Source organism: Chaetodon trifascialis, chromosome 22 (assembly GCF_039877785.1).
Source record: "Chaetodon trifascialis isolate fChaTrf1 chromosome 22, fChaTrf1.hap1, whole genome shotgun sequence".
NCBI lineage: Eukaryota > Metazoa > Chordata > Actinopteri > Chaetodontiformes > Chaetodontidae > Chaetodon > Chaetodon trifascialis.
Genome location: NC_092077.1, coordinates 12,471,956 through 12,499,457, shown reverse-complemented (window position 1 = coordinate 12,499,457; position 27,502 = coordinate 12,471,956). Strand labels below are relative to the sequence as shown.

General features: G+C 42.7%; 2 protein-coding genes across 5 annotated transcripts in view; one reads left to right on the top strand and one right to left on the bottom strand.

Moving 5' to 3' along the window:
• Nucleotides 1-27,502, top strand: part of cacna2d4a (calcium channel, voltage-dependent, alpha 2/delta subunit 4a) — an 80,584-nt gene that overhangs the window by 24,480 nt on the left and 28,602 nt on the right. The window lies entirely within an intron of this gene.
• Nucleotides 231-27,297, bottom strand: lrtm2a (leucine-rich repeats and transmembrane domains 2a). Of its 2 annotated transcripts, XM_070992511.1 has the most exons (7): nt 26,434-27,297; nt 19,599-19,791; nt 7,488-7,714; nt 6,785-6,910; nt 6,114-6,202; nt 5,519-5,676; nt 231-4,278 (listed from the first exon to the last, which is right to left on the bottom strand). In XM_070992511.1, exons 2-7 carry the CDS (start codon nt 19,675-19,677, stop codon nt 3,746-3,748), a joined length of 1,212 nt encoding a protein of 403 aa, XP_070848612.1. In that variant the 5' UTR covers nt 19,678-19,791; nt 26,434-27,297; the 3' UTR covers nt 231-3,745. The 2 variants fall into 2 exon arrangements, with proteins under 2 accessions (XP_070848612.1, XP_070848613.1); XM_070992512.1 differs by lacking the exon at nt 26,434-27,297 and having other exon boundaries at nt 19,599-21,728.

Genomic DNA, 27,502 nt, shown 5'->3' with positions numbered 1-27,502 from the left:
GAGATAAGGTATAGTATACAGAGGAGCTGTTATCATGACTGATTTATGATCTCATCTGACCCTTATTCCACTTCAGTTTCTGCCTACATCTCACAACATATTACTGGCTTTCTCAGTTACCCAAAAATGTAGTGTCAAATGTAAAAGAGTATTTGACCTGAACTGTGAGAAATATGCTATTGCTATTTGCGCTATTGCAAATTTTAAAAGAATAGATAGTTGCTGCAGTCTTTTAAACTTTGTCAGTGGTCTGGATGTAAATTTGACATCAGTGTGATATGTTTTTATTTAAATTAATGCATACTGACCAGGAAATGCTTCATCATCATCATCATATCATCGTTGTCATAATCACAATCATAACAACACAACACACCATAGATTTCTGGCCAGTACAGTCTTTGAGGCCCTCAGTCATCATGGCTGCTGCATTTTTACGTAACAAACTAGAGTTTATTATTCTTTACACACACAGGCTATAGGAACAGGTTCAGCTAGCTAAGATACTTAGCTACCAACAACACAATACCTGCAGACCAGGGGTGAGAGGACAATGTTTCCACATTCAGAGACAGAGTTTAGCCATTTCTTTTTTTCATTTACTGCCCCACAGTCCCTTTAAAATATATGGCTATGTTTACACTAATCATTTAAAAGCCTTTAAAACATCACTTTACTCCATTTTTACACATGCCCTGAAAATGCCAATACTTTAAATCTACCTGCCTGTCTTCTCCATCTCTTTACCTTAGTTAGGCGACCACTGTTTCTGAAGTGCGTCTATGCCTTGCGATACAAACTTGATCAGGACCGTGTTGAAGGACCACATAATCATAGGGCAGACTCCAGTGTTTGGTGCACCTTTACTTCCCAGCAGCTTCATCTCCTGCAAATAATATTTATATGCCACTATTCTGATGCAAGAAGTAGATTAATGTTCGTAAATGAGGCAAAATGTAAGAGTGTGGAGGTCTGTGTGCTGGATAAGAGTATGTCTTTGACATGTCCCATCATAAAAGGCATCCGCATTTACATTTTTATTATATAACCATTAATATATCCTTTCACTAAAGCTCTTCCCACTTGATTTAGTTGTCATATCTTTGCAACAGCTTAACCATGCGAGTAATCATGTTTGGATATTAGCAACCACGGAAAATGCTTGAACTTCCTGTAGATGTTCTGTCTGATGTCCTGACATCTACAATAAGGACAGGATGCTCCTCCACAAATTCCTTCTGCTGTTTGTTATTTCAAACAAGTTGCATCATGAAAAATTATTTGCAGGACATAAAGTCAGTCCTACAGCATTCCATGAACCCTCAATGGCCAAACTCTCTCTATGCTTCTTGCAGAAACGTAACCAACTACTGAACACAAATAAATGAACACGACAAATAATCAAACATTACAGAGATATTAAAACCTAAGACAAAACAGAACATAGAAGTCCTCAACACAACAAGAGACATACATCATGAACTGATACGGAAAACCATAAACAATTACATCAGGAAACATTTTGGGGATTGCTGGGCCAACACACCATATTAGAGACTAATATAATAATATTTATCTGCATCATACCCAGGTATAAGATAACACACTATTAATATAATAATTTAATTTATTTTCAGCCAATTTCAAATTGAGGGGGAACAGTAGTTCTACTGTAGGGGAACAATATGCAATGAAAGCCACATTTTTTGAGTTTGTTTATCACTGAACACACAAATGTAAAATGTTGAAGCTTAAATAAGTATTGCATGGCATAAAGAAGGATGCTTGTGAAAACACAATGCAAAGCAAACCTTTTTTTTTGTGAATGAACTGAGAAATAGTGCGAATCAAACAGTTAAGTGGACAGGACGGGACTCTTTGGCAGTAACAAAATTGACATGTTGCGGTGACACAGCTTCCATTGCATATTGCTGACCTTTCAGGAAACACACAAGGACAACCGTATGGGAGAAGGGACGGATGAAGGGAAAGAAAGGAGGTGAAAGTCTTTAAGGAAGCATGAAAAACTTTCCATAAATAGCGCTGGATGGAAAGATGGATGGAGAGATAAAGAGATGAGAAGGAGGAGGAGGAAGGGGGAAAATAGCAGCGTCTTTTTGTTTAATCCCTTGTTCGTTATAATCCCTCTGGGCAAATCGTCCATTTTAGAAAGAAAGACAGGGGAGGGGGAGGGAGGCCAGAGGGGATCTGATTAGGGAAATAAAGTGCAGGAGTCTGAAGGTTGTAGTCCTTCGATGAATTTCTGTAGTCCTTGCCAGGAGACAGGGTTCTCTGAGATAGTGCTTCCATGCCATAGTAGCAAACAGTCACCTCTGAGGGGTGAACTCAGTCTGAAAATGAGCTCTGAACAAAGAATATTTGCTTTAAAGCAATGTCTGTGGTCCTTTAAGTCTCAACAGCTTCATTAAAACCATTGTGAATACTCCCCTGAACCAGCCTAGTCCAAGAAATCCCAGAAATTTAATTTAACTGCTGTTCGCTATGATAAGAGGCTTTTTTGATCTGTCCAGATTGTGATCATAATCATTTAACAAGCATCAAGTAAGCAAGAGCCTTTTTTTCAGTCTGCAGAAAAGTGACAGCGAAGTCAAATTCCAGTTTAAATGGTTTGTTCCCCATTCGACTGACTGATAAGATTCATTGTAGAATCTCATTCACAGCTCCAGCTGTTGTTGGTCCAGAGAAGATCCAGAGGGAGACAAATCAGGTCCTATTTGGGGAGAAAATTGTCTCTGACCGCACCTATTTTCAAGGTCTAGCCATCCATGGATGATCATTTTGTCGATGCAAATGGTGTCCTATTGCATGTTAAATAACCCTAACAAGTCTTAAGAGACAACATATTATCTGCATGTATCCCCAGTGTTCTCTCTGCAACAAAGCACTAGAGAGGCGTGGATTATATATAAATGACATCTCTTTGTGAGTCTGTTTCTGTGAGGTCCAAGGGAGCATCAGAGGAGCATTAGGCCAGACGAGGGTGACGGGATCTGGGCTGGGGTCCTGGTTTTTGTTTTGTTTTGCTTGCTTTTTGAGAAACTATTGGCTTTAGAGAGGTTGAGGAGGAGAAAGATGCAAACAAAGCGAGAGCTGGGCACTACTACTGCAAATTGTTCTCATCAATGTCAATATTGACCCAATGGACACCATACATACTGTAAATCCCTGAAAATTTAATCCAGTTTTAGAAATACTGACTGATTGCACACCATGAGTGTCTTGTAACAGCTTAAATGATATGTTTCATGCTAGAGAGTGCACCAAATCATTTTTTCTCTCAGCCAATATAATGGTAAAGTCAGCAGCAGCCAAGAGCAGCAGTAGGTGGTTGGTAGGCGAGTTGGAGGGATGATTGGTAACAAATACTGCAGTGAGAATGCCTCCAAATGGAGGAGAGAAGAAATCAGGGAACAGATAAGGTGTGTGTGTGTGTGTGTGTGTGTGTGTGTGTGTGTGTGTGTGTGTGTGTGTGTGTGTGTGTGTGTGTGTGTGTGTTAGAGAGTGGGACATAGAGGGAGAATGTTAAAAATAGAAAGCGGACCAAGAAAGGAAGACAAAAAGTCGGAGAAAGGCGTCAGTTTGAGAGTCAGAGGAAGAGATACCATAACTGTTAGTGTGCATAAAACAAGCTCTTCCATCTCTCTCCCCATCGAGCCCTTTTAAGTTTCGCCCCTTCCAACCTTCTCCCTTTGACATGCCAACCCTCCCCCGTCCCGTCACTCCTCTAGGCCACAGATGAGATCTGTTTCTCCTCCCTATCCTCCCCGTCTGCCTCTCCATCTCCCATCAGTGGCTGCCTCTTCTTCAGCTCCCTCTGGTACTTGGCCATCAGCGAGGCGTAGATGCAGCCGTAAGCCGCAGCTGCAACCATCATGATGCAAACGATGCCGCACACCACGCCGGCAATCACCACTGTGCCGATGGCGCGGCGCACACTCACGGGTCGGTAACGGGCGCGGACACAATCTGATGAGGCCTCTCCGCCTCCACCTCCTCCTCCTCCTCCCGTGCTTGAAGAGGAGTCATCACCAGTGTTGCTGTTGTCAGAAATTGGTGTTGCCCCACTGGGGCTAAGAGTGTTCCTGCTGCAGGGAGGAACGCCTCCTTGTCCGGAACGAGAGCCCTCACCACCTCCTCCTCCTCCGTTCTCATCTTCAAGTTGGAGGCAGTAGTTGAACATTTCCACTGGAACGCCACGGATATCTCGCCCACGCAGATCCTTCGGTAGCGTGCACTCCACCGCGTCCACCTTCCCCCCTGACAGAGAGAGAAAGAGGTGCAGAGACAGGAGGACAGGGAGAGGTCATTTATAAAATGCCTTATGCCTGTAAAGCACTACCAATTAACTGAGAGAGAGGGAAAGACGGAGAGGGGGGTGGTTGAACCAACACTAGGATGAGTCATACATCACTTAACACACACACAGAGTTTGCTGTGCCCTCTACACTAAGTTGGAGATAGCCTCGACTAAGCCCTTCTATAATTAAGGAGATGACATGCCTAGCTTCAGCAGAGCTCCAGTGTATATGTGGAAGAGAGAAATATCTGAGTCAATAATTCCCACAGGTGGCAGGAAGGCGAGGAATCTACTTTGTTATCATCACATGCGACGTTTGTCTCATAGTATTCGTCTCGAGGTCGTGTGTGAGAGAGCCATTGATCTGCGCCCTCAGATACGTAAAGCAACAGAAACAACGAGATAAAGGAGGTGGATAATAAAAAGACAGAATGAGGAAAGTGGTATTTAGCCCCCAGATGCTTTTATCTCAGCGTGTGACAAAAGAATCCCCTCTGCAAACAGAGCTTGCTCTCCAAATATCTCCAGATCTCCCAGCTGTGTGCGCCTGAACTAGTTCGCAGGAGATAGAAGTCAACACAGGCTGCTGTCACTAAGCATTTCACACTTGTTCAGTGCTTTGTCTTACTTTCTTACACACATATCGTGCATCATCTACCCTTTTTAAAGCTACTGTCATGCTTTCATGTTCGACTACGAGATGTCTCCTTGTAATTTTCTCCGCTGCTCTGACGATTATTAAATTATCACGTCCGCTGCGTGTCGGGCCCATCTGAAGTGTACCAAACTGAGCTGGAGAGCAGAGCCCAGCTAAGCAGAAGAGAGCAGAATGAAGAAAAGGGGAGAATGGAGCAGAAAAGAGAAGAGATGCTTCATTAGCGGGGCAGCTGAGGCCCGAGGCGCTGAGGTGAATGTAGATTTTTACACATGAAGAGAGAGCGGAGAGCAGCTGTGGTTATCTGATGTATTAACAGCCCGCAGAGACACGTGGATAGCGCACACAGTACACACAGTGAGTGTGGTAATGTGCATTCACACACAGATGCAGTTACATTATGAGAAGCACATGCATGCACAAATAGAAATCACATTCTCTATTTTCTGCCCACGACTTCCTGACTCCTTGCCCCCTTGTCCTATCCCCTAAATGAAATCAAACGCACCCTTTCAAAGCGCCTCAAACATAAATCAAACATCTACCTCTGTACAGCAGCCACTCCATCCAGTGTTTGAAATCGCGGAGGTTGCAGTCACACTCCCAGGGGTTGTGTCCCAGTTCCAGGTGTTGTAGGTTGGCAAGCGGCTCAAACGCTGCCCTCTCCAAACCATGAAGCCTGTTACCCGCTAGAGACAGCCACCTATGAAATAGTTAGAGTAAAAGTTTTTTATTCTCTGTTAGCTTCGGCAATAATTCAATATTGGTTGTCGAATTTGCTGGTAATAATGCACATATCATGGTATCATTTTACAAAATCGTAGTCGTCAAAATTAAGTTCTGTACCACTTCTACTTTTTAGGATGTTTACGTGACCTTCTTGCTAATCAATAACAGCCACACTCTCTTCTGATTCAGCTACTCTAAAAAATACCAGATTTATAGATCATCTTTTATTCAGTGCCTCAGGTATTTCTCAGGGCGCTTACCCCTGGCCTCCGACCTTTGACCTCCTCACTGGAGGAAGATAATAATGTTCGTAATGTTAACAGTGCCGTCTTGCACTAGTGCTGCTCTGAGGGTCTGTAAGAGCACATTTATTTAAACAGGTCAGTGCACAGAGTGTGTGTCAATGTCTACCTGAGGCTCTGCAGCTCATCCAGCAGCCCCAGAGGAACAGAGGACAGACCGTTCAGGGACAGATCCAGACTCTGAAGACCTCCCAGACCCTGCAGAAATATCAGAAACAATAGTAGAAATACTACGCTACAGCGCTGTATGGTACACTTTCCTCAAAAGTCATATTAGTGTTATTGGTATCTTTCACTGCTGCCAAGGCGCAGCTAGCATCACTTGATGGGCTAATCTGTTTAATTTAGAGTCCCAAGTGAAGTCATGACACAAGCTGATTCTGCAGACTGCGCTGGTTTATATAAAAGTGGATGAAAGTGTTGAGCAAATGGTTTATTACTAATTTACCACCTGGATGGGAGCCCAGTCATGTACTATATATCCTCTCAGGTTGGCTCCACTCCTAAACAGAGCCCGTAGAGCCTCGCTCAGGAGTTGAAACAGTGTATGAGCAGTGTTTTCAGCATTTTGGTGGACTGATCTGATGGTGGATCTCCCACAGTACATGACAGACAACCAAGTGTGTCGCATGCATTTTGAGAGGGAATGTTTTATGTATGACTATATCAAATTAAGCACAGTGTCCTGTATGATTCTTAGCTGTAGTAAGGCCTTTTCTTGTTGTTGAGCTATGCTGTAGACTGTCCTGAGTGTGGGGTTGAATTACCGACTGTGCCTACCTGGAAGAGTTCTGTGTCCATTACTGTTAGCGAGTTGTTGTGCAGAGTCAGTCTTGTCAGATTGGACATGTCTCTAAATAATCCAGCTGGTAAGTTATCCAGGTAGTTATTAGAGAGGTCCAGCTCCTGAAATACACACACACAAAAAAAAATACATTTCCACTTACAAACACATTTGTATTTTAGACACTTAGCTGAGACTCTTACTGATGCAATGTGAAATGAAAAAATTCCTAACCCATTTCTGAGAGGCTTTATGCATAAGGCCTTGAGGAATCTTTACAAATAGATTAACGGCTGCAAAACTTTCAATGCACATTTTATACTTTAAGCTGACACTCCTATTCAGAGTAACGCACATTGAGTGCAATGGTAGGAGAAGTGTAAAAATCTAAATAGATCTCCAGTGTATCAAGCAGTCAGAATGGAAAATCTATAATATATAAGAATATCCATCATTTTTCGCTTTTATATTTTTAGTACCAACTTGGCTGTACTTTGCACAAAAATATGGTAATCATGAGTATCCCTGCAAAACCTTCAAAATGTCAACTTTTCTTTATTTTTCTGAGTGAGAGCAGAGGTTGTCTGCAGTTTGCTCAGTATGAGACTCAACATACGTTATCACTTATTATCCTGGGGGAAATTGAGACCGTGAGGACAACAACGTAACACATACAACAGTAAACAAAGGGCTGCAGACCTCCAGAGAGGAGAGGTTAGCGAAGGCAGAGGCTCCCAGCGAGGCAAGCTTGTTGTTGGCTAATAGGAGGGAGCGACTCCCCGGAGGCAGAAGGTGAAGGGGAGGCAGGGACGAGAGACCCCGGCCCCCGCAGTCCACCAGGCCATCTGAATAGCAGAGACAGGGAGAAGGACAGGAGGAGGCTGGCGGCAGCAGCGCTGCCAGGAGGCAGAGGACACAGAGGAAGACTTTAGGAGGAGAAAGAGGAGGAAAGAAAAGAGGCACGATTATTTCATTTTTCCAGTGAATTATCTTTTCAGTGTAGAAATCAATCAGGAGGACTGCAGAAAAAGTGGGAGGAATAAGTGGACGTATAAAGAGGGATGAATCGAAACATTGAGTTGTTTAAGTGGAAATTATGATCAGGAATTAAGCCGAAGAATCGATTTGCCATTTGCGCCGTTAGACGCAACATAGCTTTCTGTGTAAGCGTCTGTTAATCAATCAGTCATCCGCTCAGTTTATTGCAGTACATGTTGTTAGATGTATGTTAGAAGCAGGGAAAAACTGAGCAGAACCAGAGCCATCCTTGTCACAGACATTTTTACAGTTGTCTAAAAAAGGGTAAAAAAAACAGCAAGTCTCAGCGAGGGAGGAAGCAGCGGCTCAGGACTAATGAAATACCTTTCTATGCCAGAGGCGGTTTTGATATGCTATTTAAATGCTCCAATTACACAGGAAATTTCCATTTCCACCATGTTGTGCCACAGAATGGTGGTTTCCCTGGATGGTTAAATGTGAAGAAACCGCACAGAGGTCTGTTTCTGCCCGTTAGCATGATCAAAAATCGATAATTTTATCTTACATTTTATCTTTATGCTTACACATCCAGGGAATGATTTCCACTATGAACTGAAAAACTCTTCTTTTTTCTTGAAACATAATTCCCTTGTTACAGATGCTTTACATGAGACATGTAACAAGTGAATCCATGATAGAAATTTTGGTCCAAATCCAAGCAAAATTCAATTGGGTAGCCATGTGGTCCGGTGCCTTGCCGCCTTGCATTGCCGTGATTGGCTTGATGACTTCCTGCAGTGTCCAAATCTTTCCTCTTATCTGAACCTATTGAAGGAGCCTCTAAGTCATCTAAAAAGTCGAGCATATCTGAGTCGTCTTCTGCACATTCAGATGGATATAAGTTTGAATAAAATGATTTAAAAGTACTTTTTATTTCAACGGGGTCAACTGTTAGCTCATCAGGAGTCTTCTGAGTTTGTGGTATTAGCTGAGCAGCAGATCTACATTTCAAAAGCGGCTTAAGAAAAATCCTTTCTTAAGCCATATTCTGCCTGGGAGATCACCGCAGAACCAAAACATGGCCACACTAATTATATTAACTGTTCCTCTGTGTGTGTGTGTGTGTGTGTGTGTGTGTGTGTGTGTGTGTGTGTGTGTGTGTGTGTGTGTGTTTAGCCTACAGTGGTTAGTATTTCAGTCTATTCTGATTCTGCAGAGTCACAAAACCATCTCTTTAAAAACAAGCTTTGCTTGTTCTTAGTGTGTTGTGTTTGTGAGTGTGTCTGGCTTTGTCTTTGTCATTGTCTTTTTCTTTGTCTGTGTGTGTGTGTGTGTGTGTGTGTGTGTGTGTGTGTGTGTGTGTGTGTGTGTGTGTGTGTGTGTGTGTGTGTGTGTTTGTGTGCGTCTCACATCAGTCTAAGTGACACTCGTGAGGGAAATCCCCTCTGTTTTATTTCATTTTCAACTCATTGTTTTCCTGCGGAGTGCAGTCATTTCATCATTCCCGCTCATTATCTCTGATTTTTCTGTTTTCCGCTTTCATTCCGCTTTGAGTTTTTGTGGCCGCCTGTGTTTTCCTGTGTTTCAAGATATTTTTTTTTCTTGCATTTTTCGCCTTTCGCTCCTTTTCTGGCTTTATTTGCACCTGTCGGTTCAGGCCTTTTGATTCACCCCTTTCCATTTTTGTTTGTTTCTCTGCCTGTCTGTCGCTGCATCTGTCTGCCTGTCTCTCTCTCCACTCTATAATTCCCTCTCTCCCACTTGAGTCTCTTTATCTTTCTCATTCTCTTTCACTTGGAGTCTCTCAGCACTGCTCTGTATTCCCTCAGTGTCTTGTTACAGTGGCTGACTTTGTTTCCATCCAATGGCTTATCAGCCCGACTTCATTTGTGTGTGTGTGTGTGTGTGTGTGTGTGTGTGTGTGTGTGTGTGTGTGTGTGTGTGTTTGTGTGTTTGTGGGGGGGGGGCATATGCCTGTGCATCTGTGCGTGCATGTGTTAAGCACCAACAAAGCGTGATATTAAGAAAACTACTCAGTCTAAACTCCAGACACAGACACAGCACTTTTCACTTCCTGACAAGGCTCTTAGCTTCAGCCGCAGATTTCATCACTTGCATCATCTGCATATTATTAGCATCTATTTCTCAGCGTGCCATTGCCTTTTGTCACACCATGTCTCACCCGCTCCCTGTTGTTGTATTGTCTCACTCTGTTAGTCCATCTGTTTCTCTCTGAATTTGCTTTCTTTCTCATTTCCTCTCACGCACTTTCAAGATTTAATTCCCTCTCACCACACATTTTGGCCGTCTGGCTCCGGGTGTGATGAAACTCTGTGAAACAGCCCTTTACTGCCCAGTCCACATCGTGATATGTTCCATAAAACAGAGTGACGTGATGAATATCAGAAGTTATGAGTGATTGCGTAATGGAAGTCATCTCATTCTTTTAAAGTAATTTAACTTTCCTCTGGGCTTTTATGTCTCATCACTGATAAAATATGAAGTTTGAAATGGCGCTGTGAGAAAGGGAGTTGAGAGGATGCTTTATTCTGTATATCCTATTAAAATCATGTTTTATTCCCCTTAAACTGGTCATAAATAGACTTCCAGTGAGAACAGAATGTCGGAAATTGCGGCTTCACCTCTGGGTAGTCACTAAACTTCAGTCTAATTTGTGATAAATGATGAATGGAAAGAGGGCTGACTGATTTGAGGAAAAATATGTTGTATTTGTGGTCTTCAATATATTTCAAGTGTTAGTAGGAAAAGCACAGGTGTTACTGTTAACATTAAGCATGGGCCTCCTCTATTCAAGTGTCCCAGTGAGCTGTGACAGCGTGACAGCCGGCATGCACAACCCCAGGACCCTGTAACCGAAGCAGCTAAATGCAATTCAGTTATAATTGATGTACACCTGTACTTTTCTCTAAAATAACATGATGAAAAGTCTTTCATGAAAAAGGCCTGTCAGATAAAATTATGCAGTCGATGTTCTCCAAAGATTTTTTTTTCTTTTTAAACCAACTTCTTTAAACCTCTGCGTAAACCTGCCTAGTTTTTAACACACCAGTTTAGCTCACATTTAGTAAAATATTACATTACATAATAAAGAACATGACCTCCCTCAAGCAGGACACTCCTTCATTTTGCGTTCTGAAGCAAAAAGGTGTGCAGACAGCGGCCTTGAGAGAAAGATCAGTGTGTGAACTCTCTCCTGTTCCTGTATCTGTTATCCTCTCCGCTCCATCCCACATTATAATCCTAATCTCCGGGAAAATGAACTCCATTTCAGAAACGGAAGAAAGGGGAGATTTTGAAGTATCCTGAAGCATCCTGCGCTGCCGTATTCTGCAGTGGAAAATGCTTCAGAGGGATCTTTTACCGAAGCAGCTCAGTGGGAATCTAGAAGGATTTTGCTGCACAGTGGATGTGAATTTCCCATAGCAGTTTTGAAAAGGTAGAGCAGTGCAGGAGATTTGTGAGGACAATGTGGCTCAGAGGTAGAAGCACTGTTACACAACTTAGAGACAGTGAAAGAGAGCTGTGCGGAGAGAAATTGAATATATTTTGTGGCTACTCCCTCACATCACCTCAAATTTCATATTGCAGTCATTTTTGTGCACCATTCATCTTTCCTAGCCTGCGATATGGGTTTTATTTTGCAAAAATATTCTTCTGCTGCACCACAGCCCCTTTCCTCTCTTCTCCTCTTACTGTACACTATAACTCCCCCTCACCCCCTCCCACCCTCCCTCAGTGCAGAAGCCTATCTTCCAACATTTATGAGTGGTTTTAGCTGCTCTCGTGGAGGAGGCGGTTGTTGTTTTGGCTTATTTTAGCTGCTCCAAATCCTCTCTGCTGTAGCGCTCCACACAGCCAAACCAGAAGGGAAGTATTCAGCCACAGACAGAGGAGGAAAGGGAGGATCAGTCCAAATAAGTTTTAAGTGGTTCTGTGCAGTTTAATTCAGTCCAAACAGACTTCAGACTGAATCTTTTATAAGAATCCCCAAACACATGCCGTAAAAGTGCTGACATTTTTGGCAAATGTAGGCTGGCAATGCTCTCAGCGATGGGAAACAAACTAAGATAAGGCATTAAAATGCAACAAGATGTTCCTGTGTGATTGAAGCAAGACTTCTGAGGCAACTCCGAGAGCAGGACTGCCCGTAAGACTCCCAGCACCCCATGTTGTTGTCAGAAGTGACACTTTTTTAAAAATGTACAGTCCAGGCAGTCCAAGATTTCACAAGATTAATAATCAGCAGGCTTGGAAATATTTAAGACATTGAAGTCTTGCTGTTTTTGTCTCATTTTTCAAGCTGTTTTGTGACTTTTAAATTTGACATTAATCAAGTTAATAATGATTAGAACTATTGTTTAAAAATTGTTTAAGCTTTCTTTATTTAACCATGCTAACTGCCACACGCATCTGCAGTCTGTGCACATGTGCGTTTGAAGTTGAGAAAGGGTGCAAATGACACATTAATCATAGCTACTCTTTGACTTGGGATAATTAACTGTCAGTGTGTGTTTGCATGCTCACTTGTGTGTGCATGTGTGTGTGTGTGATGCACTGCGTTCTGATGGTTTACTTTCACTATCTGTACAAAGTTGCAGGATTACGGTGTTGTGCAGATACAGAGATGCACACATACACATTCATCTTGTCCTGTAAGAGAGGTGATGTTTGACAGCGTCTCTTAGGCAACACTGCTTGACACCTCCGGGGCCTCAGCTGTCTGTAAATTTATATCCAGGGGCCCCTGGGTGACACTGGACCCAGCTATGATGTCATCAACACAGGCACTTCTGTTACTAAGCTCCACTGCATGCTACCAGGGGCCAAGCTGTTTTCCATGCAATCGACAAACTTGCTGCTATCTTGTTACTTGAAGACCAGCTGTCCTCTATGCAGCACACTCGCTCGCCCGTATTTCTTAACTCTTTAATGTTTCACATGGTCCTCTGTGCAACAGTCTGACCCAAATCTATCCTGCCGGTGCAAGAGCACAGTTAAGATTTGACTCCTGTGAATCCCAACAGCAGATACATGTCCTGATCCAGCATTACAGTGTGCCTTCAGTTCTGCACAAGCCCCTGAATATTCTCCATGAGAATTATTGCCTAGCATAAATAACATACAGTTAACAGTAGTGCTAAATTTGCTGGTTTCAGCTTTGCAATGTGATACATGTGCTACTTTTCCTTGATTTATGTCATTGTAAAATAAATATCTTGGGTTATTTAACTATGTTTGGACAAAACAAGCAATCTGACGACATCACCCAGGGCATTAGAAAATTATGATGAGTCACTGTTTTCTGACTTTTTTTTATTTAGCATTAACTGTATTGTAAGGGTAGCAGAATTCAAAATGTGAATACAATCCAGCACGATTAAAAAAAGGCCAGTGTGCATCAACTGTATGCCTTTAGAGTCATGACGGATATATGATAATGCTTTCACCTGTTTGAGTCACAGAGACACGTGTGAGAAGATTTGCCATCCATGATTTGTCCCTTCTGTGTTATCTCAGCACACTGTGTGGCCTGTCCTTCTACAGCAACAGTGTCTGTGTAATTTGTCACAGCCTGTTACAGTACATGTCTGATCTCCACTGTAACCTGAGACCTCATTTAGCAGCAGATGGAAAATAGCCAGCCAGTGCGTGCATGTGTGTGTGTTTGCCTTGGATGTTTGTGTGTGTTTGGATCTCTGTATGCACTATACCGCCTCACTATATGCACAGCTTTTCAGTCTAAGGCTCAGTATAAAAGGTAGAAAAGAATACACAACACACATATAATATCAAGTTCCCAGCAGTACCACCACATTGTTTCAACATTGACAAGGTAATACTGTGTTACCGTAGCAACCAAGTGCTGTAGATGACGTTCAAAAGAAGAGAAGAGGCATACAGAGAGAAGTTTGCGGACCACATCGAGTCCCATCATTTAACCCACATCATCTCTTTTCTCTCGCTCGCGCAACCTTTCCGACTGACTCACAGACACAACTGTGTATAATCGCTTACTCACGCACACAGGAAGTCATGGTCTCACACACCGCACCGACACACACATACAGCAGTCGGGGATAAGCAGGAACAGGGTGGAGGGGTTTAGGCTGTACTCCTGCTGACAGTGTGATGAGGACAGGAGATGAGTTGTCCAAAATCTTTTTTTTTTTTTAATGCTTTGTTAGCCCCTGTGGGGTTACTTCCAGTATTTCTATCATTCTCCCCTCTCTGTTTACTATTTTCCCACTCTCAACCTCCATTTCTCTGCAACCTGCTCTCTCCTTGTTCTCCTGTGATGAATTCTGCATCCATAAGACAAAATCATTGTTTTGACTTGGAGGGGTGAGTGGGTAATATGTAGGGTGATCCGCCTCTCTTATTCATGCTATCTGCATCAATTTGTAGTGTCACGTACATGCACACGCGCACACACAAAAGCGTGGCCCTTGGGGAAAGTATGACACGCAGTGACACTGTTTTTGTGATAGTGGCTATTAATTAGCATGAGTGACACATAAGAGATAAAGGGATAGGAACAAAGAGGAAGAGAAGTGATGGAAAACAAAAAGTAAAACAGAAAATGAGGCCAGTTCCAGCAGTTCCACTTTAACAGCTTCATATTTCACTGCAACACCATTTCTTTGATGGATGCAGTATTGCTTTCTATTGACCACTCAACTGGGCCTCATCCAAGGCTGAATACATTCAGAATTTGGAGAGAAAATGAAGGACGTTTGGCTTTTGATGTCACATCCGCATCAGTGTGACTAGAATTGAATGAATGCTGCCTTGGACGTGTGACAGGTCTTAATGCATGCCCAGTCATTCCTCGGAAGGGACGGATAGACAGATGGTATTGATCCAGGGTGCACCCAAAAACACATACAGTGTATGAGAGACAGTTATCAATGCTGTGGTTTTAATGCCGCTCATTTTTTCTTCTTTTTGTTTGGTTATTTTGTTGTTTTATGTACTGTAAGCCACATTTTCTCCAGATAGAGGTGAAGTAGTGCCTCTAATCCTAATATTAAACTTGCTTGTACAGTGCTTGAGATCCCTTATCTTTGTAATTGGATGCCCTTTATAGAGGTTTGTGGAGTGTTCACTAAGACAAATTGAGCACATCTCAACATGGCCATGTTATGATTATGATTACTTAGTGAGTAAAGCACTATTTTGTCTCGGGAATGGGCCTTGTTATGATCATCATAGCTTATCAACCTCATGCTGGAGCCATACTGGACTTTGATTTAATACTATATCAGTGATGTTCGGCAAGTACTGAACTGGAGTGGTGCTGTTTGTGGTGCAGAGGATTATCCAGATTTATCCCTGCCAACGTCCTTTGAAAGTGGGCCAGTATCATGTATTTGTGTATTTTATTTGGCACATTCCTGCTGTACCTGCACCAAGCTAAACTGTGGTCAAAGGAAAAGGGAAAATAAAGCTAGCGAACTGTGCTTGCAGGCATGTGCATGTAGGTTTCTGCATGCATCTTGGACAGCTGGAGCTAGTTCAAGGTCACCTCAGCATTAGAAATCTTCTAATTCCTACATGACGCTGGTAACTAAGCTGGCATAATGTCACCACAACAACAAACTGTACTTTAATTCCCAGATCCACATACATCACAAGCCACCAATGAGGTCGGAGGTCAAAGCCACAGCGCCCATGTAGAAGAGAATATTTCTGTCTTCCTAGAAAGACTAATGCTATGAACTGTTCTAAGAGAGGAAAAAACTGAGTAGAGAAACCTTGTTGTTTAAAAATTGTCTCTTTGTGGAATTAATTTGTGTACCTGTGTGCCTATGTCTCTACAGTACCTATCGATTACATTAAAATAGCTATTGATTCCATACTTGGATTTACTAGGATAGTTAAGATAGTTTGCCAACGAGCTGTCATTCCTGTATTTATTTAACTCCAAGCGTCATATAAACACTACGCGAAGGGATAAAGCTCCAGTCCAGACCTAATGCTACATACACATACTCTCACACACACACAAGCTTACATACTCTGTGTCACACCGTGGCTTCATGCCAGACCCAACATCCAAGCAGGGTTGAAAAGCGCCACCAGCTACTAACCACCCAGTGATGAACGTGGTGTGTTGGTACGTTCTCACAGCTGACCAGTGTCTTTAAACAGTTAAAATTAAACTAGCCTGGTACACAGGGAGTGTATTCAATCACTTTAACAACCTAATAGCTGCTGCAGGGAGACAAAAAGCTAGTTTCAACTGTGTTATAGCCGGTTTAGCTCCACTGTGGCTCTGGCCTAACCCTTATGCTACTCCCTTAGTCACTGCTTTGTATTATAGCTGTACTCTTATCATAATGCTACAACCTAAGTCACTGTATTATGGCTCCGTTCCAAGCCAAATGTTTCAACCTCGGTCAGTCTATTGGATCTCCACTTAAAGCCAAGTCCTCCCTCCTTTCTCTCTCTCCTTCTCTCTGTCACTGTTTTGATTAAAAGCTATGTGGCCAGTTAATCTGTCGGCTTTGTTTGGGACTGCCACAAGGTGCATAAACACGTACACACAGACGACGATCAGTTAAGCTACAGTGTGTGTTTATGTGTGTGTGAATAGCAATGAATTCATGCCTGCTTGTGTGCAAATGTGCGTGTGTGTTGTGTCAGATGAGACAGTCTGCTGGGATCGTGGAGGCCTGGAGGCACCATATGGTCTCTGTGTCGCTCATAGACCTCTCTGTTCTCCTCTCTCGCCTCTCATCCTTCATCCCTTCTTTTCCTCACTGTCTTTTCTCCGTCACTACGCCTCTTTGATCTCACATCTCGCTTCCTCGTCCTCTCCGCCCCCCCACCGTTTCCATCTTTTTTCCTCGCTTCCTCTGTCTCAGTCTTTCCGTCACTCACATTTATAATGTCCTCCTCTAGTTTGTACACTTTTTAAGCTATTGTTATTTTCTTGTATGGGGCTGGAACAGTGACTACATTTTGGCATCAAAAATGAAATTTGGCATTGAAAAAAGTCATTTGCACTAAAAGACTGAGACTGGAGACTACATTCATGTTTTATACAGTCTATGGGTTGTGTTCATCCTCCAGCAGGACACTTATCTTTTTACCCATTTAATTTACACGAGGAATACCCTCTATTGAAATGCTTACCTTCTGGAAAACCCTGCCGAGAATCTGGACCAACATCCATTTATTTAGAACTTACTAACATGTTTATCTGCAGATGTGATCCTTATTCGAAGGAGTGAAAGCCAGTAGGATTGGATAGCCAATATTATAGCTGCATTATTTCCAAACTGAAATGATAAACACCATCCAGAGGAGATTTTCACAACCTGGCGAGCCATTTGCTGTTGGTATGAATGGCTTAGAATTGATCCAAAGCATTTGTAAACCACTGATAATGCTTATAAACCCTTGTATACAAGGGTGACTCATGGTCCAGATTTTTTTAAATCAGTGCTTTTATTCCATGGCTCTCTCTCTTTGTTTTTGGAATTTGCATTGATGACAAAAGCCTGAGTTAAAATGTGAAACTTTCCTGAGGACATGGCCATTTTTTCCTGATTATAAAACCATCTACCTATTATAAAACCTCTTGACTACTTTGGGTGTTTTTAAGGACAAAGAAATTTTGCAATAAGCTGCGATGGAAATGCATTTATTGATCATTTGGCACAAAAAAACTACTTTCAGCCAACGGTTTAAAATTGCTTTGAACACTTGAAAACACCCATAAAGCATGCCCCGCAACCTTTCAGAAATGTCACATCACTTTCTGTCTCATGTAGGTTACAGCGTTTCATCACAGTTGTATGGTCATTAGTTGAAAATATGGCCAACACTCGCTGACACTGAAGAATAATAACACTTCTTCAAAGACTCTCTATTTTTCTTGTTGATGCATTTTCTGTCACTCACAGAGCTTGTGCTTTAACCCTGCTGACAGCACCTCTTTGAAATTCGCAGCAGTTCAAACGTTTGCACAGATAGATATTGGATTGAAGCGCATCTTTTGTCCTTTCTGTCTGTCAAATTCCGTTCCTAAACGAACTTCATAAGCATTAGAAGAAAGCACATCCTTGATGATTTGAACTCTTGTCATCCTCTGTGCTGTATTGGTCTGACATATTCGTTAGCTCTGATTTGATGGGCCTACCCCCTTTCTACCTCTATTACATGCATCTTTCACTGACTCAGTATGTGTTTGTGTGTGTTAGGATTTTGAGGAGCAAGAGCAGAGATCAGAGAGCTTCTGAGCTTTGCAAGAAAAATACGGGAAAATAGTGAAAAACCAAATTAGAGAGGCAAGGAAAACACCTGTTATTAAAATACTTGCCAATATTGATAATGCACATTTTGTGTCAACAGTGAATACTGAATTGAGCTGAGAGACAGACTGTTTTGGCGATATGGTGTTACATTCATGCCAAGAATGTAATAGCATGGAAGAGACACTGAGACTGAAGGAAAACATTTTTGATGACTGATGGAGAATATTTTTTGATTCATATTCCTAAAAGGCTTCAGCAATACTTTTAATGCAATATTTATGACGATAGAGCTTAATGAAATACACCGAGAGGGGGAAACTGAGATGGATAATGCAGTTATATTAAACTGAATAGACTGCAGAGATGGATGGAAGGATGAAGAAAAGGTAGAGGACAGGTGAAGAGACAAACGAAGAGGTATGGGGTGGTGGGATGTAGATGGAAGGAGGCTGAGCGGCCCAGAGGGAGATATATCTATCGACTCAGAGGTGGTGTGTGGGTGTGTGGAGGTTCTGACAGATAGTGTTGCCCTGTTATTTAGTGTCCCCGGTGTTTCACGGCAGTTTGTGGAGGCGTTTTTGCCAGACACCTCTGGAACAATAATACTTCTCCAACAGGAAGACAAAGATCCCCATTTTTCTGTTTTTTTTTTTTTTGTTTGTTTTTTTTGCGAAGCCATTTATTTCTTGCAGAAATCGCTGCATGTGTTGATGCGTGCACGCTCGTGCCATATTTGTGGCATAACAAGTGAGAGAAAGAACGTGGAAGGGAGCTTTCATGTTTGCCTAATAGCTGAAGAAGTGTCTGGAATCTCCCGGAGAGCAGAATCCATCCACTCCATTGTCTAAACCACAACACACACACACACACACACACACACACACACACACACACACACACACACACACACACACACACACACAGCTGCTGAATCTGTTGCTATGCCACCCGACTTCTGATGGATTTTTGTTTTGACTGAGTGTACCCATGGTATGAGATGGGGAAAGAGAGACAGATTATGGAGTAAGACAGACAGGGAAACAGGCTGGAACAAAGCAGACATAAAAGGAGAGGAAGAGGGAAGTAGAGACAGATGAAAAAGGGCAAGTGAGTTACCTGAGTAATGGTATGAAGAACGAGAAGAGGGCGTGAGAGGGAAAGAAGACAAAGGAAGGACAGGAAAAGGGAAAGGAAAGAATGCATAGAAAAGGATAGGAAAGGCAAAAAAATAATAATAATAACCTGCAGCTTTCCCCCATTATTCCTTCCCCAGACTCTTGTTTCTACAGACTGCTGGCTATATTAATACATACAGTAATGTAGCATTTCACTGGAGGACTTGGCACATGGCCACTGCATGCTCAATGCCCTCACCCTTTGTGTGTGTCTGTGTGTTTGTGTCTGGGCATGCTAACATTAGCAGCTGTCAAAACAGACAGCGTTACAATAGATGGGAGTAAGATGGAGCAGAGGCCATTTTTTCTTCCTTTTCACAGTTTTTCTCATCTCCCATCTCATTCCATCCGCTTATAGTTTCTTGTCCACTCACCAGGTCTGGCCAGGTTGTGTGTGGTTGAGCTGGGTGGGGGCAGGCCGATGCCCCCAGGGGGGTGGATGTGGGGGGGCATGACACAGAGCTCTGCAGCCTTCCTCTGTCGGAGGGGCGGGGCTATGGGGTCGTCAAGCCGCCATGCTTACGGCCTCCACTAGGGCGGCGACTGTGAAAAGCTACACCAAAACACCTAAGGAGAGAGAGTTAAAGGATGAGTGACACACAGATAGACAGACATGTAAAAAGCAGAGATGAAATAGAGCAGTTTTCTCCTATTTGCACTTTCAGACATTTCCAGATCCACATTCTGAGGTGGTATCACACCAATTTGTTATTGGACAGGGCTACACAAACTAATGCGCACATACACACAGGCACACACACACCCATATATGCCAGCAGCAGCGACGGCTAAAGCAGCGGGATGCTGTGTGTGTGTGCATGCTGATCTTTGTGAGACTTTCTTGCATACATTACAGTGTGTGTGTATGCGCGTGTTCGCACCTATGCTCCTGTGTGTGTGTGTGTGTGTGTGTGTGTGTGTGTGCGTGTGCGCGCAAGCATCAAAAACTGCCCCCCGGTATTTCATAGGCATAAATAATAGATGTGTGTATCTGTGGCAGTTTACACAATCATTTTGCCTTTCCCACAGACAGACCCCCCACTGCTACTGTCTGGCACAGAGACTGACAAGAAGCGAGAGGCAAAGTGAGAGTGACACAGTATGAGAGAGAGAGGGAGGAGGAAGAGAGAGGGGAGGAAGAAAGAGGAGGAGAAAATGTAGTGAGAGGATAAAGGCATAGACTAGGAAATACAGAGACATATGGAACCAGAACATAGAGTGAAAAGAATTAATGGGAAGAATAATGAAAAGAGACACTGTGTCTTTTTGTGTGTGTGATGCCAAACTACCCTTGAGCAAGGCAGCGAGTGGTTGGAGGTGCTGCTGACGCTCTTTGAAATCTGCACTGAATGAATAAAGGTAACCCAGCTTACAGTGTAGTAGACCTAAACTGAATGCAGTGCCTGCTGAGTACAACAGTACAACAGTGACAAAAACATCTCAGAGTACATAAAGTACCTGAAATTTCAAAGTTTTTGGAGATAATGCTGTCAAACTATTTGTGTAAAGTGCATTATACAGCAAATTCTGGAGAGTGTAGACATAAAACCACTTTTGTTATGCTTAAAAAAAGTTGTAAAAAGAATGACCCTTCCCAATTACAGTAGTGTAATGAAACATATCCCACATGCTTTGAAAAAGATGAGTCTTCTTGTCACTGTTGAGTCATTACAGTGAAAATAGGTTTTTACGAGTAGGAAATTACCATGGGAGAAAGCTCTTTGGAAACTCAACACAACATGACTGATGCACGCTGTTGACTCGCACCCCCTGGGCCAATCAGTTTAATTGTGAAAATGCTGGAGTGCTGCTGTGAGATGCGTCTTTTCCCAAAGTGTCATCGAAACCCAATCAGCAGTGTGTGAAATATCGCACTAATCAGATTATGCTGTTGTTCAATGGTTAGCTGTTTGTGGAGAAAAATCAGAAACGCAAGCAGGCTTTTTCCTCCACGGCTCACTTTGCCATGAAGTTGAATGGAGGTGAGTGTGCGTTTGTGCCTGTGTTGTCACTCGCTTGTGGATGCATGTGCAAAGATTATGTAAATTTGCACCTGTAGCAAAAATTATAGGAGAGTAGCAGGAGGATAAAGTAGATGTGTGGCAAGAAAAGGAAGAGGAAAACATGATAGATGGATCTAAATGAAGATTTACATACAGTCAAGCAGGCGAACAGTAGCTGCACTCACTTCCAAAAGTAACAGCCATCAATCTGTTCAGTGTCAGCAAGTTATTTAGAACTGGTTACATATGAGTCACTGGAAACTGGAGGAGGGGACAGGAGAAGGAGAAGGAAGCAGGGGAAGGGGGGAAATAAGAGAGGGTGGTGTTGAGGAAAGGAGGTGTAGAAAAGAGACAGTGATGAAAGGATAAAAGGAAAATATAGGCGAGGCAGTAAATGCCAGAAGGGGAGGGGAGGTAAATATAAGTGCAACAGAGAGGACATTAAAATTCTCCTCCACAGCCCCCTGGACTGTTTTGGTGTGTGTGTGTGTGTGTGTGTGTGTGTGTGTGTGTGTGTGTGTGTGTGTGTGTGTGTGTGTGTGTGTGTGTGTGTGTGTGTGTGTGTGTGTGTGTGTGTGTGTGTGTGTGTGTGTGTGTGTGTGGTTATGTTTGTGCACCCCAGTGGTGCTATTTGTGTTATCATTATTGCTATTAGTACCTGCCAGACACTGAACGAAATAAAAAACACTTGTCTAATCTGTCAGCTGTCTCCCCTCTTTCTTTATAGTCCCTCTCCACATTGTGCTTCCTCACTTCCTCCTCTCCTCTCCTGCATCTCCTCCTCTGTCTCGCTGTCTTTTCACTTCCTTTATGACCTTCGTCTTTCAATATTCAGTATTCCCATCTCTCCCTCGCATCTCTCTCTGTCCCCTTTCGCTCCTTGACAAAGGAACACAGACATAAACCGAGGATGCTCAGCAGATGGGTTTCCTGCATGTGATTAAAGTCACATTACTCTGGCTCTTGTGGGAAATTTGAGTTGTTCTTTTTAAATGAGCACATGAGCATCACTTGGAAATTCAGAAGCGCAGATCAGAAATGAAGGGAACTCAAGGAATTTTGATTTTTCTCTCTGCTTCAAGTGTATTTTTTATCGGGATTTATTCATTATTAATGACTTATTAGAAGTTTTGACTTTTTTTTGCATTTCATCCAGTTTGTCATTTCACTCATGCACCGTAGAGCATTTGCAAAGCATTCTTCACACATTGTGATTCATGCTATTTTCCTGCTGTCATAGTTGTTCATCAAATTAAATATTTCTGCAGCTATTTGCAAGCTGTGTGAAATCAATCTTTAATTCCTGTTTCAGCTTTGGAACTGAAAGTGTTGCCTTGGTTTGCAATGTTGGCCATTTGTCAAGTGATTCACGGCTTTGTGTGTGTTTATTTTGATTTATTTTGCAGAGTAAAACAGTTTGGCTGGCATGCGGCGTGTTACTTTACGAGCAGAAAGTAAAATTAGTCAGTTGCTCTAATTGTCTGCCTTGATACAAAATGCTGAACGGAGCTTATATCAAGTTAATAGCCAAATACTGATTGCCGCTTGTTAGCCTCTTGTTTACTTGTCATTGTTGATTGCTTGCTTCAGATTTTTTTCTATACACACAGATGGGAGTGGATGAAAAATGTGGTCAAATGTGCCAGAGTTCAATCATGTGCGCAATCATGCTGGAATTGTCCTTTAAATTATGTATTGGAGGCAGAGCAGAAGGTCACCTCTGCAGCCACATTTCAGTGTTCACCCATCAGTTCCCATCGTGTTGAATGGGTGTCAGGCTATTCTCAGAAAGCTTTTTTTACCAATTTGACCTGGACACAGGGGCAGCCAAAATCCACACATGCATCCATGTGCACATTCGCCAACACATGTGTAAACACTCGGGTGCCAAAGTGACCTGCATGTAGGGGAATCAAGTAACACCTCCTCCCCTCCGCTGGGCTTCTCTGTCCTCTCCTCGTTCCATCCTTTTTTTTCTGTTTCTTCAACTAACATTTCCTGTCTGCACCTAATCCAGATTTATACTTCATGGGGTGTTGCAGAAACTCGTGCAAAGCCCCTGACATGCATTTCCTCTGAAATTTAACCACATACCCTGGGGGCTCAGATAACAAGTAGAGACCACCAACTGTGGTAGGTCCTCTTTGGTTTCCCCCCACGTGTTTATGACAAAGTGAAAGACAGAGTGTAAATAAGATTCAGACAGAAATGAATGTGCAAGAGCTGGAAAATGTACAAGACAGCCATTTAATGTAGTGTTGATGCTTCAGCAAGCAAAGGGTTAATTAACAATAAATCCATCCCACACTGAAGGCATCTACTACAGAGCAATGGAAACACTGGGACAGAGAAGCTTAGATCCTGCTGTACTCAGCACAGGAGGGTGTGTCTGTGTGTGTATGTGTATGCACGGATGCATATGTGTGCACATCTTTGCTCAATTTGCCCACTTGAGCTAATTTTTCCTTGTATATCATCGTTCTTGTGACACGTCTACATGGCCTGACTAATAGTTTGTAATCAATATGGCTGGAATTCTGTCCAATTTGCCACCAAATTGAAATCCACCTGCACACAAGAGGATGTCTATCCATGTGTGAAGGCAGGTGTGTGTGTGTGTGAGACAGTATGAGTGTTTGAATGTGGGTGTGTGACCACTGAATGAGTGACATCACAGCTGTAAACACACAGCCCAGACATTCACCCCACAATAGAGAGGAAAAAAGAAATCAAAAGCCATAATAACTGAAAGGGTTGATAGGTTGAGCAGTGCTGCTCCATGTTGCATGTTCATCTGTTTGTGTGTGTGTGTGTGTGTGTGTGTGCGTGTGTGCGCGTCTGTGTGTCTGTGTAACAGCGCAGGTTGCTAACAAAGACAGAGAGAGGCAGCCAAGCTCCCCTAAATCAATTTTTAATGGCTTTCTTACATAGGGGAGGGGAGAGATTGGGGCAACACAACACATTTAAACACACACACACACACACACACACACACACACACACACACACACACACACACACACACACATACACAGCACACCTAAGCACATGCTGATAGCTTGACAAATAGAGCCACATATGTGTTGACAGGCACATGGTGCAAAAATATGTACACATATTTAATTACACATGCATGTGGGTATGCAGACACACACTGTGCACTGTGCAACAGTCTACATGTGTCTAAAAACACACACGTTTGTTCAAGCATACACTAACACGCAAGCTTGAACACATGCTACATGTGTCACATGCCAGGGGTGTACTGGTATGGAGCATATGCTGTAAGAGGAAGAAGAATAAGACTTAAGAGGCTCAAGATAGATAAGATGGGCAACATTAGATGTGACATTTTAACTGACAAATTTAATTCAAGTGAGAAATTGACAGTAAAAAACACTTTTTCTGAATAATATCTGAATGCCACCCAGGAAACGACTGGATGAGCAGAGTTGTCAGACTGGTCTCAGATGTTAACCATGTACTTAGTAGATGTGTCAAACCACAGTGCTAACCAAAGAGCTAGTTGGTGATAATTATTGTTTTCTCCAGGTTTATGTTAGGGTGCATCAGCATTACTGAGAGGACATTTAGACAATTCCCATTAATTGGTAGCTAATGCAGAGAGGCAAAGGAGCCTTGAGGACATAAGGGTGGAGTGCCTCCCACCCACCGCATTATGGTATAATCACAGTGCAGCTCTTGCAAGTCAATCATTTTTATATCACACCTTTTAAAAACAAGGTTGGAGTCTGCAGAGTGTTTTACAGCAGGTAAGAAAAACAGCAGCACGCTAAACAGTGGGCATCAGAATGAGAATCAACAGGACGGCAAGCAGTAGAACCTATCAAGGGTTTCAAATTGATTAAAATTGCATAAGATACTTTGAAGGTCAGAGAAACACAAGTAAGACAAGAAGAAGCAATGCAAGACTGATGGCAGCTAGATAAAACAAAATATAACTGCTCGTATATTCACATTAGGTTTCTAACAGATAACTGCAGCTTTCTTTGAGGTTGAAGTTGTCTGTGCAGTTTACATCAAAGCCGTAAGGAAAAAGAGGCAAATGATTAGATATTATTATTATTATTCTAGTAATCGTTAGGCAAGCACATATCCAGCTCCCAGAGATAAGGTAGCGCACTGATTTGCAGTAATTTTGGTGGGGTGAGTCATGTACCTGCAGGTCACATGACTCATTATTGGAAACTTATTGAGATTATTTTAACTTTTAGGCTACAATATATGGTAGGAACGGCTGTATGAAGGTTGGCTTTTCTGGTCACTCAGACAGACAGAGCGAGATAAAGACGTGCTGTGGTATGGCAGCAGGAAGTGGACAAAACTTTTTTGGGGCATTTTCACTGGGGGAACAGCTCTTACTGGAACACATGGGGTGTCGTGTTTGAGTACCTCATGCAGTTTTAATACATCTTTGGATGGTACATCTGCTATATTTGTTTTGGCCATGTTAAGCTTGTCTAGGCTAGATGCCGACAGAATATACACACATACAAGAGGTTTGGTAGAAGCAGGCAAAGAGTTAGCATAAGATTTACATTTCTTTTGAAAACAAGTGGCATGTGGCAGGATTAAAAATAGCAATGTCCTGCATTCTTCCCTAATATCATGTTATCATACGTTTAGACCACACCATTTGCTGTTTATGCCCTGCAGAGTATGTTGTTATTTTCAAATGTTAGAGTATCGTTACAGAATACTGTGTCTTTTAAGGTCTTTCACACGTGTCACTTGAATGCTGCTGCTCTGCGTCTGTGTACTTCTTTCGGGTTGAACTGTAATATACAAAAACCTACAAAATCAACGAGTATTCCTTGAATCGTACGCCTGTGCTTGTGTGTGAATACACCACTGATGCGCTCACCTTCTCCCTCTTCCCACCTCTGCAAGCTTTGCCCCAAAACCACAGCCCCAAAAAATTCCAGTGAACGTGCACCTTGTGTATATCCAGGAAAAAGGTTAAGGGCTGACATTTTCGGCATCCACCTCCTCACAGCATGCATCTTTGGCCCCATCAAATGCCCATTTGTTTATGTGAAAAAAGCCAAGTCTGCCTCAGTCTGCAGTCTACTTTGTGTGACATTGTGCATCTTTAATTCTAGTCATAAAATGAGATGAGGAGCAGTTACGTTGAAATGAAGTGAGAGTGTGAGGAGAAGAAAACTACCACCACAAACGGACTTACCTTTTGACCAAATATCTCAGACAGCACCAGCCTTATAGCTTTCTGCCACCAGCCATCCCCACAAAATATCCTCCCCCCAAAAAAAAAATAAAAAACAAGACAAAAAAATTCTCTCACAGGACAAAACAGAAGAAAAACAGTCACCCCTTCAGTTAAAGAAATCCATATATTCAAGATCCTGGTCAAACGAATAATGTAAGAATAATCCTTCTTTCTGTACAGACAATCCCCCCGGCAACCCACCAATGAATTGTGGAAAAAGGAGGGATTGTGTAGAAAAAAAAAGAGGGATTGTAGAAAAAAAATGAGGTGAAGAGAGTCTTAGAGACACAAGAGGAGGGAAGAGAGGATAAGGTCCGTAGAGGGAAGAGGGATGGAGATAGTTAATCCTTTTCTTCCGATCTATTCCCTATGTGAAAGATACGTCCAGTGCCGTCCTGTTCGCTGGTTGTGCACTGCCGTGTGTGTCTGAGAGGCGTGAGTGTGTGTGAAAAAGAGAGAGACGGAGTGTGTGTGTGTGAGAGAGAGAAAGAGAGAGAGAGAGAGAGAGAGAGAGAGAGAGAGAAAGAGAGACAACGGCGTTAGGTTGCTGGCGTCATGCACTAGCCCTTCTGTGTGTCGCTATGTTTGTGATTCCTGCACTCAGCACGCGTCGGAGTGTGTGTGTTTATCCACACATGTACACTTGAGGGCTGTCTTTCCGGTGTGTCTGTGTATGTGTGTGCGCGCCCCCCACCTCCCCTTCTTCTTTTCCGTATGTGTGTGCAGTCGTGCATGTGGCAGGAGAGTATTCGTGTGTGTGTGTCTTGTCAAATATAGTAACATTAGTGTATGCTGCCTCTGTCTGCCTGCAGCTCTCACACTGTGACAGAGACAGGATGAGGGAGGTGGAATACACAGAGAGCGATAATACGAAAGAGTGAAAGCCGAGAGAGATAGAGGGAGAAAGAGGGAGTAGGCGGGAGGGGAGGGCAAGGAGAAAGTAGAGAGAGAGAGAGGGGAGGTGGCGAGAGAAATAGAGAAGAGGGTGGTGGAAAAAAGATAAAGGGAGGAGAAAGAGGGAGGTAGA

Coding starts and splice junctions, on each gene's coding strand:
- lrtm2a (XM_070992511.1), bottom strand. CDS start 19,677: ATGCCCCCCCACATCCACCCCCCTGGGGGCATCGGCCTGCCCCCACCC. Junction 5,677..6,113: donor GATGAGCTGCAGAGCCTCAG/GTAGACATTGAC, acceptor ACTATTTCATAG/GTGGCTGTCTCTAGCGGGTA. Junction 4,279..5,518: donor GGAGTGGCTGCTGTACAGAG/GTAGATGTTTGA, acceptor TCTCTCTGTCAG/GGGGGAAGGTGGACGCGGTG.